The sequence below is a fragment of the Lissotriton helveticus genome, chromosome 2_1 (genome assembly GCF_964261635.1).
Source record: "Lissotriton helveticus chromosome 2_1, aLisHel1.1, whole genome shotgun sequence".
NCBI lineage: Eukaryota > Metazoa > Chordata > Amphibia > Caudata > Salamandridae > Lissotriton > Lissotriton helveticus.
Window position 1 is genome coordinate 1,791,272,779 of NC_136059.1, and position 16,814 is coordinate 1,791,289,592.

Below are 16,814 nucleotides of genomic sequence, written 5' to 3' on the forward strand. Positions count from 1 at the left end.
ATCTTACTTGAACCCAGAGTGACTCCAAGGGCATGCTGACTTACCCCCTGTTCTAAAGTTTCAGGGACATCAAAGACTTCCTGCAACCCTGCAACACCATCTGTGAGTCCTGCCCTGCCAAGTGGTGTCAATGCAGTCCTAAGCCTTTGGAAGTGGGTTTTTCTGTACTGCAACTATCAGAATCTTCCCAGTGCAGTTGTTTAGCTGATCGGAACCAGTGTATTTCACCCGATGATAACATGTCGCCTATCTTCAGTGCTGCTCGATGGCGAAGCATTCCTGAGTGCTTGGCTTGACGATGATGACGCATCACCTACGAATCCCACGGATCGGCACAGATGCATTGCCTGCCTACTCCTCCCATCTCGTCATTGATGCGGCTCCCAACCAAAGGTACTGTCTCAGCAGGCCAATGCTGGTCCCAGTATCCGACCCGTGCTCCATCGCGGTCAGCCCAAACCTTTGGATTTACCCCTCAAGCATGGACAGATATCCCCTGGTTGAATCTTTAAGACTCTAAGCACTATATTTTCAGATATTCTTTTAAAATTCATACCTCAGGTTCTACTAATTGTTTTTTTGTCATTTTGGTCTTGATTAGTTTATAAAATTATTGTCTGTCTAAACGTTTTGGTGTTTTAATTGTGTTACTGTGTGTTGTGTTGCACAAACGCTTTACACATAATGGGGTTATTAGGGTTCAGGGATGGGTAGGGTAAAAGGCAGTAAGGGTGGGTTAGAGATCAGGCATGGGTACGGGTGTGGAGCAGCAAGGGGGTTTTAGGTTTCTGGGATGGGTAAGGGGATGGGTAAGGGGATGTAAGGAGTCTTTAGTGTTCAGGTAGATATAAAGGATAGTAAGGGGTTTTAGGTTTCAGGGATGGGTAGGGGGTAAGAGGCTTAACCAAGGAAATAGACAACATTAGTCCTTGAAAGGTTCAGCATAATAAATCAGAGAGCCATTTGGTCCTAGATGGATATAAGACAGTTGGATATTCAATTTTACAGGGTGGGGGGTGAAAGTTGTAAAAGATTTGGGGAACATTTGTGTAGAAATAAAATAAAAAACGAAAAAGAAGACAACTCTATCAAAATACATAGGATAGAGAGGGACAAGTAGAGGGCCAAAGACTGTACTCTTTGGGACATCAACTGGCAGCTGATTTTTTTTGCTGAAAGCAATAAGCAGCTAGAGCTAGACAATGTTCAATCAAAAAGGTAGGAGGTGAAACAGGTGGGAGCTTTGTAACTGATACGCTTTGAAACTGATGCAAAAATTGAGTAAGGTAGATATCAGGATGGAGTGATCTACACTACTACATACAATTCAGATGTCTAAAAGTATGAGGATAAGAAGCAGATTGTTATGGTGGGTAAAGGTAGCGAAATAAGCAGTATGAGCGAGGGCAGTTTTAGTAGAAAGGAGGTGTGGAAACCTGATTGCAAGGGGTTAAATAGGTGAGGAGTCAGAGAAAAGCTTATCTGTACATTTGTATAGGCAGGCCTGCATCAGCCCATTCATTTTAGTGATGGAGGTTTGGAAAGGGAGCCAGAAATGTCCTAAACACAAAGTGGTAGGATATTTTCCGTTTACGCACAAAGTGAAGAGTGACCTTCAGTTCACCCAGAAGTTGCTGAAGGAGTGGTATGATCAAAAGGCAACACTTATTAACTACTAAGCAGGACAGATGTCCTGATAAAGAAGCCTTCATTGCCTAGTGCTCTGTGGAGCAAACAGAGGGATCTATTACTTATTTAGCTGGTTGAAATACTAATCATTAACCGAATTGGTTGTATCACATCAACAGACTGAACCCTCCCCATTGAAGGTTTGAGACCCCAAGAATGGCTTGGTGTGGGGAGTGACTCTCTCTCTCAGGTCTGAAACCGATTTAACTGGAGGCCTTTCTGTCAATACTGAGACAGTTCTTAAACCTGTTTCCACAGACTCCAGGATTGACACCAATGAGTGCACACATCATCAACTCTAAAAACAGTCTGTGTAAGAAGAGCACTAACAGGATGCCAGACACGTCTAAGACTGTAGCCAAGATGATGGGCTTAAGGCAACTGAAAAATCACAAAGGTCATGGGAAAGCCCAGTTCTGCTAGTTCCTAAACATTGACTTGCACTTTTGATGGATTACCACAGCCTCGATGAGGTCACAAAGAGCTATGCCCATCATATCCCAATGAGATGTGGAGCTCCACATCTCATTGCCTTTACTTCAAATGTCATTTGGGCAAGACATTTCTCCAGTTAGCACGCACTTTTTGAAGACGAAGATTAATATGGATTACCTTTGGATAAAGAGAGGTGTGCATCCCACCACCATAACGTTTCATCATATCCCAAGGCATATACACTTGTGGCAAATCTAGGCACTGACAGACTTTTGAGCACCTTTGATGTGACTACTGGCAGATGACAGCGAATTCTGGCACTGAAAAAATAGCTGCTGGGACATTGATGGCACTATAATCATTATATCTTATGCTGTTTAGAATAAAGAATGGAGTCCCGCTTTTAAACGGTTAGAGAATGGAGCACTTGGTGGATTGGAGAACACATGTACTGCATTCCTAAATGACAATACAATACTTATCACTTTCTGGAAAGACCGTTTGAGCCACCTGAGGTGAGCTCTGCTTGTGCTGCAGAGACCTAAGCCTAATCAGTCATCAACCTTTGACACCAAGGAGAGAGAAAAAATCTAACCGACGTAAGCTAAAATCAAAGGTGAATTAGTCTGCGGAATTCCTATAAACTAGGCCCTGATGAGGGCCTTTCTCGGACTCACAAGATACTACTGCAATTGTGCTGAGATCTATGTGATCATAGTTACTCTACTGACTACCTTAACAACCAAAGATTCAGCAAGACATGTGAATTGGACCGTGGAATATTAAGAGGCCTTTTTATAAGCTCAAGAAGCCCTTACACTAAATGCACCTGATTACAGTGGATCCTTCATAATACAAATAGATGCTTCTGATAAGGGTGGCGGGGTAACTTTAGCACAATACAATAACATTAGTAATGAGCATCAGATGTTTTTCAACAGCCTGTCTTCCACACAAAGAACAGAAGTGAGAGATGATTGAAAAAGAGATTTAACCTCTTCAATGCTAATCACAAGGTCAGCTCGTCATGCAGTACACTGAACGTGTGCTTATGACGAGCTGACCTTGTCATGAATAATGGGAAATAAGGATCTTCAGCGTAGGAGAAAAATCTCCATAGCATTGAAGGTGTTAAAAGAGAATTTGGGCATTGGAGAAGACAGTCCCTACTTTCTGATACCATCTTTATTATCCAAAATGATCAATAATCCTTAAAATGATGGATGGCCATAAGTCACAATATATATTTGCTCCAGTAGTCCAATTCCAAGTTCTGGATTTCACCACAGAGGGGAAGTGTCATACAAAAATGATAGATATTTTCAAAAATGTATCTCATGAGATGCAAGAGAATCTCCAGGACAGGAATGGTGTGTGGCATGCCTCATTTGGTGAGGCCAAACTATAGGTTTGAATGTCCCTGGTACAGTGGTTATATGCAGTCCTGCTCCTCATCTCACCATCGCAACAGGTGATTTGAACAAGTGGTCTGGTAAAATTAGGAAGGCAGATAGGGCTGATAACAGGGCTCAGTGCAAGACAAAAAAAGAAGACATCTGAAAGGTTTGCCTGGACAGGTCTCTATTCCAGGCACCGCACCAGGTCCCAACTTTGTCGCAAAGCCTAGCATAAATGGATTTTGTGGAAGAGTACCTAGCGGTGAGGATGACATCCGCCACCTCGGTCAGTACATCAAATGCAGCGGTGAGGATGACATCCGCCACCCCAGTCAGTACATCGAATGCAGTCAAGTGCTGCAGCTCACTTTTCACACATGGAGGTGTAAGTTGCATAGATTTGGGTGGAGGGCTCTGCCCTATTACTGAGAGAGGAGTTCTTCCTGAAGTGGTAGCCTTACCGGAGGACAGAACTCATACTCTGGGTACCACATTCTCCTGCCCCAATTGGGTGCCACCAGGATGACTTGGGCCATGTCTTTCTTGAGCTTCAGAACTTGGGGCAGGAAAGGAAGTGGTGGAAAGACATACAGGAGTCCCTTGTTTCATTCCAGGCTGAACATATCTCCTAACGAGTGTTCTTCTGGAAACATCAATGCATAAACATTTTGGAAATGTTCATTCTCAACAGTGGTGAAAAGATGTAGCCAGGCTTTCCCACACTGGTGGAACACGCCCTGCATCACTTCTGTATGTAAGCACCACTCATGATCCACCAGACGATGCCTGCTCAGTTCATCCATTCTGTAGTTCAGGTACCACGCCAGGTGGATGGCAACCAGACAAATGCCAGGAACTCCAGGCACCTCCCAAAGCGCAAAGGCTCCTGTCACAGGTCCCAAGACCAAACTGCGCCTTGCTTGTTGCAGTAACACATGGCGGAGGAGTTGTCTGTGAGAACCTGCACCAGCATCCTCTTGATAGATCACAGCAAGGTCTTTAGGGTCAGACAAATGGCCCATAACTCCAGCGGACTGATGTGGAGACCACCCGCAGAGTAAACTGATCTCTAACTGCCCCAGGTAACCCACCCAACCCAGGAGTAATGCATGCATCACCACTTTTAGCTCTGGATGGGGAACGGAGAGTGGCTTGCAGCAGAAAAACTTCGGTCAGTCAGCCACCACTGCAGATTTTGAGCTGCTTCCTCGGTGGTCTGTGTGGTGTCAGAAAGACAGACTTGAAACTACGCCCACACACAGTGACTTGAAGTAACACTGTGGGACTTGCATGTGTCAATTGGCGTGGTTGACAAGGAGAATGCACAAGAAGCCCCAAAGCCACCCTCATCTGGATCCAGCAGCGAATCGGAAGCATTGAGATCATATCCTAAATGTCCTGGACTTGTAGCTGGAGAAGGAAAGCCTTCAACTCTATCATATTCAAGAATGCCTCAATGAATGGAAACCTCTGAAAGGGAATCAGGTGGGACTTCCGCTCATTTAAGGTGAATGTCAAAATGTCTACTATCTTCTGGAGGTGGTCCACAACTGACTGCAGTGAGCCTATCGTCAACAGCCAGTTGTCAAGATGAAGGAATATAGCTACTCCTGGCCGCAAAGATGGACACCAACCATCACCATCACTTCTGTGGAAATACAAGGGGTGCTGGTGAGGCTGAAGAAGAAGAGCATGAAAAGCAGAAAATATTCCTGGGCCCACTTTGAACCATAAGTAACACTTGTGGGATTCCAGGATGGGTGTATGAAAATACACACCCTGCAAGTGTAAGAACACAATGCAGTCGCTCGGGTCCAGAGCAGAGAGAATCTTAGCCAATGTGAGTGTTTTGAATCTGTCCTTGGATGGAGGTCCAAGAAAGGCCTGAAGCCACCATCCTTGGTTGACACAAGGAAATGGCAGTAAGGGGGGATTGGTCCGTAGGAATGGGTAGGATAGGGAACAATCCTCCCCCTTCTCTGAATACGGTAACCTCTATGGCTCCTTTGGAGAGCAAGGATGGACATATCTTTCTCTAAAATCCGTTCTAGTGTGGGTGGGGTGGACAGAAAATATAAGACTTAACCTTTCTGAATAATCTGCAAGGCCCATCTGTCTGATGTGATGGAGTGCCAACATGGAAAGAAGTGTCGGATCCTATTTCCCACTGAGTGGGCATTCAGCCCTGAGGGCAATCTAAAGTGGTTTGTTGTTTGTAGTAGAGGGTGAGGAGGAGTTGGAAGACTGGTGCCTCTGCTGGCACGTACGTTACCGGTCAGATTCATATCTACAGCCTAAAATGAGTGGCCATCTGTTGCATTACTGTCTGGCAAGCTATACACCAGTCCTTTGGAGTATCCCCTAAACTTCCAAAACTGGTGTGAAAATTGTTTGACAGGGGCCAGCATCTCCCAGGAACGTCCTGTAGCTCTACTATCTTTACAGAGTTCCAAAACAGCGTCTGCCATCTCACCAAAACAGGGACTCATCAGAGGGCATGTCCATCAGTAAAGCCTGCATTTGTCAGAGAACTCAGTGGCCTCATCTAGGATGTCAAAGAAGTACCATATTGGTGCCAACTGTCCTGTCAAGGCAATCCGTAGTATCCAAACCTATGTAGATAATATATTCGAAAGCTTCTTGTCTATCATGTATTGTCTGTGCCAAAGAGGCCCTAAGAAGTCCGTAACTGTAGGCAAAATCTCACTGGTCATATCCCAAAGAGAATGGGTGCATCAGCTCAACAGACAGAATGCATTTACAGACCACAATTTCAGACTGGCTGACGAAAACATATGTTTGCCAAAGGCAAACATGATTTACAATCTGTATCCAGAGGAGTCGCTGGTAATGATTTCACTTTAATGGCCGAGGATTGTACTATAAGGCTATTTGGAATGGATGCCTAAACATGGTTTCAACCAGGTAGCTAACAGAGTATCTTTGAGGGCATCATTAAATGAAGTAAGGGCTGAGATCTTGCTGTCCACGGCTGCAGAATTTCTGTCAAAACATGTGTTTTAGTCTCAGTGGAGGGCAGCTGTAACTCTAGCACCTTGGCTGCCCTTGGAACCAGTACTGTGAATGAGGCCTTCTCTTCCATAGGTGGCCCATGTGGTGAGTCCAGCTCTGTCTCAGGAGAGGTGCCAATCTCACTGGAATTTTGTAAATCAAGATATAAGGCATCATCAGTGTATGTGGGGGGGAGAGCAAGTACCCCCACCACTTTATAATCATCATTATGGGTTGCACTCTGCTCTGGCACAAGGTATGACTCAAAACCAAAATGATAGGAAAGTCTCTACTAATAGCTGTGACAAAGTAGAGGCACATGGTTAGAATTAGGCTGCATGACAACTGGTTGCTTTAAGAAACTGGGTTATTAGTTGAGAGGGGTGGAAGCCCCACTCAAATAATAAATACAATCCTGGTCAGGGTAAATCACGAAAAGTCACTACATTTAGCTGTGGTTAACCCTCTAGTAGCTTGGCACAAAAACAGTCAGGTTTAAATTAGAGGCATTGTGTAAAGTATGTATTCAGCAATCTATCAGGCATATAGTAAAAATACAACACAAGAAACCCCCCACACAATTTAGAAACATATAATAAATCCTAATAAATAAAATGACATCACAATGAACTGAATCCAATCTGTAGAATCAGAGTTATGACTCTTTTGAACAGTTTTTAGTGAAAAATAGTGCCTAAAAATCAAAACACCAACCATGGATATCTGGTCGTGAAAGACTGGGGCAAAATCAAAAGTTAAGGCTGACTGCGATGGTGGGCAGGTCAGATACAAGGGGTGGATTGGGCCTGGTCTCTGCTTACCTTCGGACTTAGAAGAAATGTAAGAAAACGATCTTAGGAAGGTAGTGTCTCAGTGGGGGAAGGCAGCAGGCTGTATTTGAAGACATGTAGTTGATGACAGGGAGCCACTGGATGAGGTCTCGATAACGTCGTTGACAAAGACAAGAAAAAGCTCAGAGCAGTAAAAGTTGGGTTTCCAGGATGAGAAGGTTGTTTTAGTCGATGGGGGGTTGGCCTTTGTCAAGCTCGATGAAGAATTCTACATTGGGATATACATGTTTTGGGATATAAATGTTTTTCTAGAGCTCGGATTAACTCAGCGGGACAAGGCTGTAGCTGACGTGTGTTACATGAGGCAGGATACCGCTGCCTGAAGGTCCCACTGAAGAGGATTTGATGCTGAGGAGAAGAACACAGTGGGAGCTACAGCAAAGTCAGGTCAACCAGCTATGCACCTTGGGACGATCGGCCAACAGGTGGGTCCCGTCTCTTGTCGCTTCTCAGAGCAGATTTTGGTGAACATTTTCCTAAGTCCCAGATTTTGGATTGTGGTAGGAAGCCATTCCAGCAGAAGCCAGCAGCAAGGTACAAGGTCCCAGAGCTTTTTATGTTCCTGTAGTTAACACAGGAGACCAGCCAACTAGCCCTTACAGTCACTTTGGTGGTCCTGGGTTCAATAAGCATGTCCAGTCCTCCTTCACACAGCAGGGCAAAAAGACAGTACTTTCTGGCAACTGGGCAGTCCTTCAGAATTTTCCACAGGTCCCAAAGTGTACTGAAAAGTGGTCCTGGAGGTCTAATATTTACACTTAGTGCCAGCATTTGTGAGTGGACGGACATCCTGTCCTACCCCCACCTCTGGTTCCAGAAACTTCTTCCCTTCCTCTGACACGGCTCCTAACTGTCTGGGGTGACACAAAGTTGGTGTCAGGATCCTTTGTGTGTGCTGGAGGCAAGCCACTTGAAGTGTAAGTGGGGCACGGTACAACTCTGCCCTCAGCCATCCTGCCCACAGGAGTCCTCTCTGTGTCACTGTCTTGGAGGAATACACACCCACCCCAAGAGCACAGCCATTCATAGTCATGTGATCCAGGATACTGGCAGAAGGCACAAAGATTAGGATAAGAAAATGCTAATTTTCCAAGTGTCATTTTCAGAAATAAGACTTAAAATCTGACTTTACTATTAAAGAGGATCACAAATTACAAATACATTTAGTCTAAACAGCATATCTCTATCTGCCCCCAATCCTAAGATAGCACATGCAGCATTAGACCCAGTGAAAAACAACTTAAGGAGTATTTTACTGCCAGGACATGTACAACCTAAGTACACATGCCCTACTTTATAAATATCATGTACCTTGCCCTAGGAGTTGTTAGGGCCTACCTTAGGGATGACTTGTCAGTATTAAAAAGGAAGGTTTAGACCTGGCGAAACTTTTATTTTGCGATAGCGAAACAGCAGTTTAAAATTGCACTACAGGCTGCAGTGGCTGGCCTGAGACGTTATTAAGTGCTACTGAAGTGGGTGCACAATGAGTGCCCCTCAGCCGCACTAGTAGCATTTCATTTGCAGGCCCTGGGTGTATGAAGTACTGTATACTAGGGACTTACAAGTAAATTAAATGTGCCATTCAGGTGTAGGCCAATGTAAACATTGTTTTAGGAAATGAGCATAAGCACTTCAGGACTGGTTAGCAGTAGTAAAGTGTACAGAGTCCTAAAACCAACAAAAATGAATTCAACAAAAATAGGAAGGGTGAAGCTTGAGGGACTACCAACTAAGGGTGGCAGGTCAAACAGTTGCGCTTTTGTAATTTTGAACGGTGATAAGATTGCAACATCTTTTTGTGCTCGGTGACAAACAGCTTCGCATTAGGTCTCAAATTGCCTTCGGATGCATAAGGGTGGAGTTATCCCATGACTTAGTGGCACCAAAGACACATCTCATGCAGATCCGTGACCGACATCTGCTGTCTGCAGTAGACTGAATCCTTTAGTTTTCGACTGAGACATCGTTCAGAACCACACTGTGATAAGTTTGCACGTCATGAGAAAACCTGACAAAATCAGGAGTGGCGATCCAGATCTACGTCGGAAGGCAAGGACAGAAAGGAACTGACGGCAGTACAATGGATTGGCATTTATATGCAGCTTTGCTCCATCACTTCTACTATGCTATGGAGACAAAGAGGAGCTGAAGGATGACACCCCGTGGTTTGTAGGAGCACAGCTATGAAAAATCTCCAGATCCAGTCTGGCACCTGGGGGATATTAAGTAAGGAATCTGCCATAGAAGTATTCATCATAAGGAAGGAATTGGTGCAGACATGTAAAGCTATTCTCCTAAGTGGTCTATCAAAATGGCATTTGCCTAGGAACTGGGCTCTGGAGACTCAGCATCTAGCTTTCATTGTAGTGGCAAAAGGTTGATATTGATGTAAACTATAGAGAGAACACACTGATGAGCAGTTCTTTCTTCAGTATGAACATATTTGGATGCCTTCTGTAAATCTACGTTAACTGCTTTACGAAAGTGTGCTATGAACATTTAATTGTCCAAACATGGATAGAGATTTTTTTTTCTCTGATGCCTCAGAAAGTCTGCCACCATAGCCATGCACTTGGAATTGGCACATGGGTCGAGCAGAAGGCCAGAATTCTGTACTGGTGTTGGTTGCCAAATATGATAATCAACATGTAATATGGATAGCGTGAGGATAAGTAACCAAAATACTTTACCACAATACCACACTTCATTTGATTATGCAACTATGAATAGATCTTCTTAAGAGCTCCAACTATAACTTTATAGTGCCTCACAACTCTCCGTTCAATCACTTAAATGTACTTCTTGATGATTACTTTTTTAATAGAAAACAAAGTACAGTACAGACCATGTAAAAAGACCAACATTTAACATAAAATATAAGAAACAGAAATACATTTACATAAATACACTACAACAACAATACAATTTATGGTGTTTCACATTCTTGCATACTTAATCATTTGTTGTCTATACAGACATTTATTTCATATACAGCCGGTGGTACATCAAGTATATTTTATGTCCATGATCCACCTCGAGGTAGCAAGGAGAAGGTCCAACTTATATACAAGTCCATTGAATGTTCCAGACCCTTCCACTTGATTTCTTTATCAAAGTTCATCTTACAGAAGCTCCTCTATTGCAGAAGCCTAGTCGACGCGTTTAGGCCTCTATAATTTCAGGCCTCTTCTGGACTATCGGAAGACAAGAAACCTTCTTCCCATTCGATAATATAGCCTCTAGAAGTAGTGAAGAGATCAAGCTTAATTGTAGATTCAATCAAACAGATTTTCATAAAGATATGTTTAAACCGCAAGGTCTCAAACTATAAAGTGGTCCCTACCAAAGTAATTTCTGATGCATCCTCAAGCTGTATAAAAGAGCTCAGAGCTACTGGCTATGTGTGGGTTGGAACTTAACTTGAGCTTCAAACAGAACTAAAATATGGGAGTATTCTATTGTTTTCTATCTGGAGACTACTTTACGGTTTGAGACCATGCCAATTTAAACATATCATTATGGAAATCTGATTAAATTACGGTGGGCAATATACCTCGTCCATATCCTTTATACTGGACTCTGGGAAACAGTTTCCTCTTCTCCTCCTAACCCGCCTTCAGAGTTTCAAGTTAGATTTTAATTTTATGGCTCACTTCATTCACATGAGGTTGAAAAAGTATGGTCTCAGAAAGATATCTTGAAACTTCTGTTATACATTTTGTTTAAGTTAGGAGAGGTGGAGGAAAGACACGCATCTCAAGACCACTCTGTAGCAATATCCATGGACTGACACCTCTGTCAGATTTTTGGCAAAACTGACCACTTGATATAAATCATTCCATCTTTCAAGGTGTCACTGAACTCCTCGAAAGGGTTTCTGCTTAGAAGGCCAGTGATCAGTTCCATGAAGTCACAGAGAGCATGACCATAGAGACCAATGAGGGTTCTGTAACCTGCTGTTCAAAGTTAAGTAGCAGATGAATGACATACCTTCTTCCTTAGAAAGTAATTACATCTGTTCGTTTTAAATGGGATTAGAAGGAAATGAAGAAGATTGGAATCTCTTGTAAACAGATGAAATGATTATTTAATCTGTAGACAGATTCTATCTTGAGAATAAAGTTCCTTATCTTGACACAAACTAATGACTTGTATTTTCCTCTCTTCCACACTACTTAGATGTAGGACAGTGTAAAAAACATCCATGGTAAATCCCAAAAGGTCAGGTACAAGAGATCTTGCTGGATGTTTTGGTTGAAAGGGCTAAAAAAACTTGAGAAATATTTACTAGTGGGACAGAAGTGTCAATGTTAAGTTTTCTCAGTGCCCTATTGTTGAACCTCAAGAAAGAACCCAATATCATCAACTAGAGAATGATCAAATTGGATGTATTCATGTGACTAAGGGTAATACGCTCCCCTTCTGAAACTGTTCTAGGATCTGTATCTTCCTCCAGCCTAACCTGCCTGTGGCACCTTCTGGACCAGGATACCATACATAGACAGAGATGTTCCAATGCTCATAAAAAGTGAAATGGTACCATGATCAAGAACTTAGGTTGCTCTTTTCTGATGCCAAGTAAGTATGATAAGTATAGACATTTTCTAGAATTGAATTAAATAAGTTCAAATGCACTTATTTGTTTCATGGACTTGGGAAGGCTTTGCTAAGATATGTTCGCAATTTGTACCCAAGTCTTCTTTGCACATGAGAGGCCAAAAGTTCTAATGTAGAGCCTAGTCCACCACTGCTACACACATCAGGAAATACCTGTGCTCCACAAAAGCTAAGTCTGTGCTACGGTAGAAACTACTGCAGCAGCAATAAAAATTAAAAAAAACTCGGAAGTGCAGCTAGAATTCAAAAAGGGGGAAGTTGTGGAACATAGAGAAATAGTCTTCCAGGAGCAAACACGCATAACGAGTATAACTCTGGGACAAATAAAATGCCATTATTTATAGATGTAAATTATATCGTTTACACCCAGTTCTGCATTGCTGCTGCAACTCAATTCATAATCAGGAATGTTGATCCCCTGTGTATCGACCCATTGGCAACTCAGTACAGATAAATAAAGCTAAATATAAAACTGTGTGCATACAAACATGAATAATTGCTAACTTCTCAAGAACACAAAAAGGCATGCCACTTACCTTCTCTTTTTGTCAAGAAAAATTCTTTTGGGATTTTCTCTTTTTAGAAGTTGCATCTTCTTCACTTTTTCTCTCCATGTACGAGCTAAGAATAGCTTTCAATTCCTCCTCATAGTGGCTAACATCTTTCAACCCATTTTCTTTTTCTAAAAGTGGAGTGGAGAAGTTAATTAGTTACAAAATCATGATATGTGAGCATCTGGTAATTCTTTCCTCAATCAATATTTTTACATTAGCTACTGTCAACATTTGCCATATTTGTAAACCAAGGGGCAACCCAGTAACCCTCTGGCCTAGGTAGTACAGTAATAAAGGAAACAATGGCCCCTGAAAGGGGAAATATGAACCACAACTTCTACTGTCAACTAGTGAATAACCATCAACAGATTGGCTTTACTTGAAATGTTTTTTTTTAAATTATTACTCGACTATTCAACATTTTTAACCATAGGAAGATGATCTAATGCAAAACAGAGTTGCAGGCTCCTGTACTATATACGCACATTACACTATTATTGCATCAACGTTTCGACCCTCTTAGGCTATTTGTACAAGGACAGCATCAGGAAGAAGAATGGGAAACACCGATAAAGAGGAAACCACGTCAGTTGGTTTGGGATAACTTATGTGAATAATACATTAAAGCGGCAGGAGGAAAATCTACCCACTAGACAGTACTCATGCAGCAAATGCCAAAAAGTACATTCAGGATTGGATCTGCAAATCACTGGTCACGAAATATAGATTAGGAATTATGTAAATTACTAGCTAGATTCTGTTGTGGCTACAAATGTAGTTATTTATAGAAAAACAAGTGGTCCCTTCTTACAGATACATTAAACAATGCACATAGAAGGTAAATGATTTCTATGGCAATGGAAATCGAATGTGATAATACAGGTATTTATTAAATCTTGAAGCAACCAAAACAAAAAGTGGGAAACACACGAGACAACGAACAAAAAATCAACAAAGCTTAGACATTTTCAAAGTGACTGCACAAATAATGAACACATATTGTCACGTCTATTTAGGTCAACGTAGCACGATATGTACAGCCGCCGGTGAAGGAGCTGTCTGATGCAGCTTTGAGGCGCACATTGCTGTCACTTTCTAACCACGTCTTGTCGAGTGCAGACGGGCACTGCACACCGCTGCCATTCGAGCAAGGATAGTCAGTGACGTTGGCCCCGGCTTTCCCGCGGAGACCGCAGGACCTCAATCCATTTTTGTCCACATCCTGCTTCACCGGTGGCTGTACATATCGTGGTACGTTGACCGTGGCTTTTCTACAGAGCCCCCAGAATCTAACTCATGGTTGCCCACAGCCAGCTCCACCAGAGGCTGTATCCACCTTGATCACCGCCACCCAGCTTGCCGTCCAGACTTCCCTATTTTCTGTTATTAGGACATATCCATCTTAGGGATTGGTTGCTACTGGAGGTCAGCCTTTATGTAGACATTTCTTGTAACAGGCATTTACAATTGAGTCCTGATGGTTATCCCCAGATCATAAAGAGGGATCGCAACGTTGTCGACATGGTGTACCACGACTAACGCGAAAGCTTTTTATTTTAATAAAGATAGCATCGGTACCTTAAAATAGATGTAACATTATTTGTTCAATATTTGTGGAGTCACTTAGAAAATGTCTTTGCTTTGTTGATTTTTGTTCGTCTCATGTGTTTCTCACTTTTTATGTTTTTGGTTGCTTCAAGATGTAATAAATACCTGTATTACCACATCTAATTTCTGTTGCCATAGAAATTATTTAACTTTTATGTGCATTGTTTAATGTATCTATCTGTAAGAAGGGACCGCTTGTTCCTCTATAAATAACTTTACCCAGGGTCCCTTACACACCTTTGAATTTCCTTGTCTATGAAAACATAAACATAGTTATAACACAATATGGTGCAGGACTCCCATAAAAAAGTATTAATAGAGTCTCATTCAGATATTAGAGGACTCTGTGGGAGAGGGGTCCAATAATGGTCCATAGACTGTAACATGGGTCCCAGTTGTGATATGTGACTTCCTGGTGGTACTAACAAAAAGAGGGGACAAATGACTAGAAACCCCTTATTTACAGAGGTAATTGAGGATTAGATGTGCCTGGGGAGCAGACTCACCACAGAAAAAGCTATCCACCATAGATATGAGGTGTGCCTAGAGGTTTCAGTCCATAGTCTCAGGGGATGAAAACCCTTAACAAGGAAAGGTACACAGAATGAGAACAGAGTACATCAAATATGTGACTGATATGTTGACAAACCAGTATTATAAATGTAATTAGTAGAAGTCACCGTTAAATAATTGGTGCACTGCAAACTCAAGACAAAAGGCCCTATGTTGCGGGGAGAACAAACATGTACATCAATTGGGGACAAAGCAGATCACATACGTGGGCGACTAACTTACCAACCTGAATTAAACAACTTGCCCAATAAAGTAAATCACGCCGTTTGGAAATCGGTGCACTGCTGAGGCCACAAGACACTACATTATGTGGAGGACAGACATTTAAATAATACCAAAAGTGCTCATAGTCTAGAAGGTAATTCATTACTGGAAAGGACTTACCCCAAGATGTGAATTAATAACTATGTCAGCCTATAAACATAGATATGGATGAACAGAGTTTAAAAAACAGCCTCTCTGTTACAATTGCCTGAAAACATATATCACAGTACAGTGTGTCAAAATTATGACACTTACTAAAGGTTAATTTGAAATGGTAGCAAAAAAGATCACCACATCAATCTGTGTGAACTATAAAAAGAAATGAAAGAAGCGTCTTGCTGCTTTCCATGCGTATTAGCAAGCTCGCAAAAGAACAATTCACAAACATGACACTTATTCAGTTGCAACTACTTTACAAGGCTTCCCGCCAGTGCTGGATTGGCGTTAGCGGGCACCAGGAATTGTCCTCGGTGGGCTGGGGGCTGTTTTTTTGCCTGGGGGTTATTGTCACTGAAGGCAGGTTTTGCAGCAGTGCTGCAATATCGGCCCCCTGGAACTAAAGCAGGAGCGGGGCTTCTTGCAAGCACCCCACTCCCAGGGCTGGTCGAGCAGCAATCTGCCGGGGCTGGTTGTTGTTCCCAGTCCAGCCCTGCTTGCCGCATCAGTGGATATACGCTGAAATGAAAACAAACAATCCTCTCTGTAATGGGAAGAACACAGAGAAGCTTGCTGCCTTGAGGGCTTACTGCTCCATCACATGCATCCGTTCTGCATGGATGCGGGTTGGTAATGCTGGACGGTGCATATTAGTACAGGAGCTTGCAACTTTATGTTAGCGTGTAACCCCTTTGGTGCGTAGGACGGCCCCCGCCCGTCATGCATCACGGTGGGCGTGTGCTGGGACGGCCGGGGGCCATCCGAATCCCGCCCACCATGTAAATCACCCGCACAGGACGAAAAGGTGCGCAGCGCCAAAGGGGTTAAATCAAACACCTGTGCGCCCTACACGGTCACTATTTATGAATATATTGTATAGCACTAGCACACTACTTATTTACTTACCTTACCTTCACTGCGCCGTTTAGGAACACCTCTTTAGTTTTGAATATACATGATAAAGCTCAATGAGTTTGTCTTCCTATGATTACAAATGTTGAATAATCGAATAATAATAAAACTATTTTTTTCTAGTAAAGCCAGTCTATTAATGGTTATTAACTAGTTTACCATGGAAGTTGAGGTTCACGCTTTCCCCTTCAAGGGCCATTGTTTCTTTTGGCATTGTCAACATTTGCCAAGCAGCTGGCAGTGCTAGTGGCCAAAATTCACCAAAGTCGGTCTGCTGAACGTTAACAGCAAATGGTGCGATGTTGCATTCAACAATGGATTCTTTTAACTGAAATCTATTTAGTTCATGCAACATCTAGGTGTAGCCATTCCATCTTAAGACTGAATTTTGGCATTCATATGAAAGGCTAAATTATGCAACAATGCAAGGCATCTGATGGCAGGATGCTAACAGATATACATGTTCGTAGCCATAGACAGTACATCATAAGATTTACTACCAACCAGTAATATATTTTCACCGACAGCATCAAGTGTGCAGGGAACTGCAGACCCATACCAAAGGTGAAACTTTAATTTTCAGAATGTGTAGTGTTATTGGCTGAAAGATTGCAGCCACATAAGGGCGAGTCTGGACACCCCCAAACTTCTGAGTCGTTGGACCACAATATGGTGGCCGGTCTGAGGTCCAGAAGAATCACAGCTGAGGAGCCTCCTGCGTCAAGGATCCTTCTGGAATTTTC

At 42.6% G+C, this 16,814-nt stretch overlaps 1 protein-coding gene across 2 annotated transcripts in view; it reads right to left on the bottom strand.

Annotated features, from left to right (window-relative positions):
• ZGRF1 (zinc finger GRF-type containing 1) overlaps positions 1-16,814 on the bottom strand; it is an 829,426-nt gene that overhangs the window by 13,425 nt on the left and 799,187 nt on the right. For both annotated transcript variants that reach the window (XM_078676730.1, XM_078676729.1), the window contains exon 30: positions 12,541-12,686. In XM_078676730.1, the coding sequence (XP_078532856.1) occupies positions 12,553-12,686 (134 nt within the window). In that variant the 3' untranslated portion in view covers positions 12,541-12,552. The remainder of the gene's footprint in view (positions 1-12,540; positions 12,687-16,814) is intronic.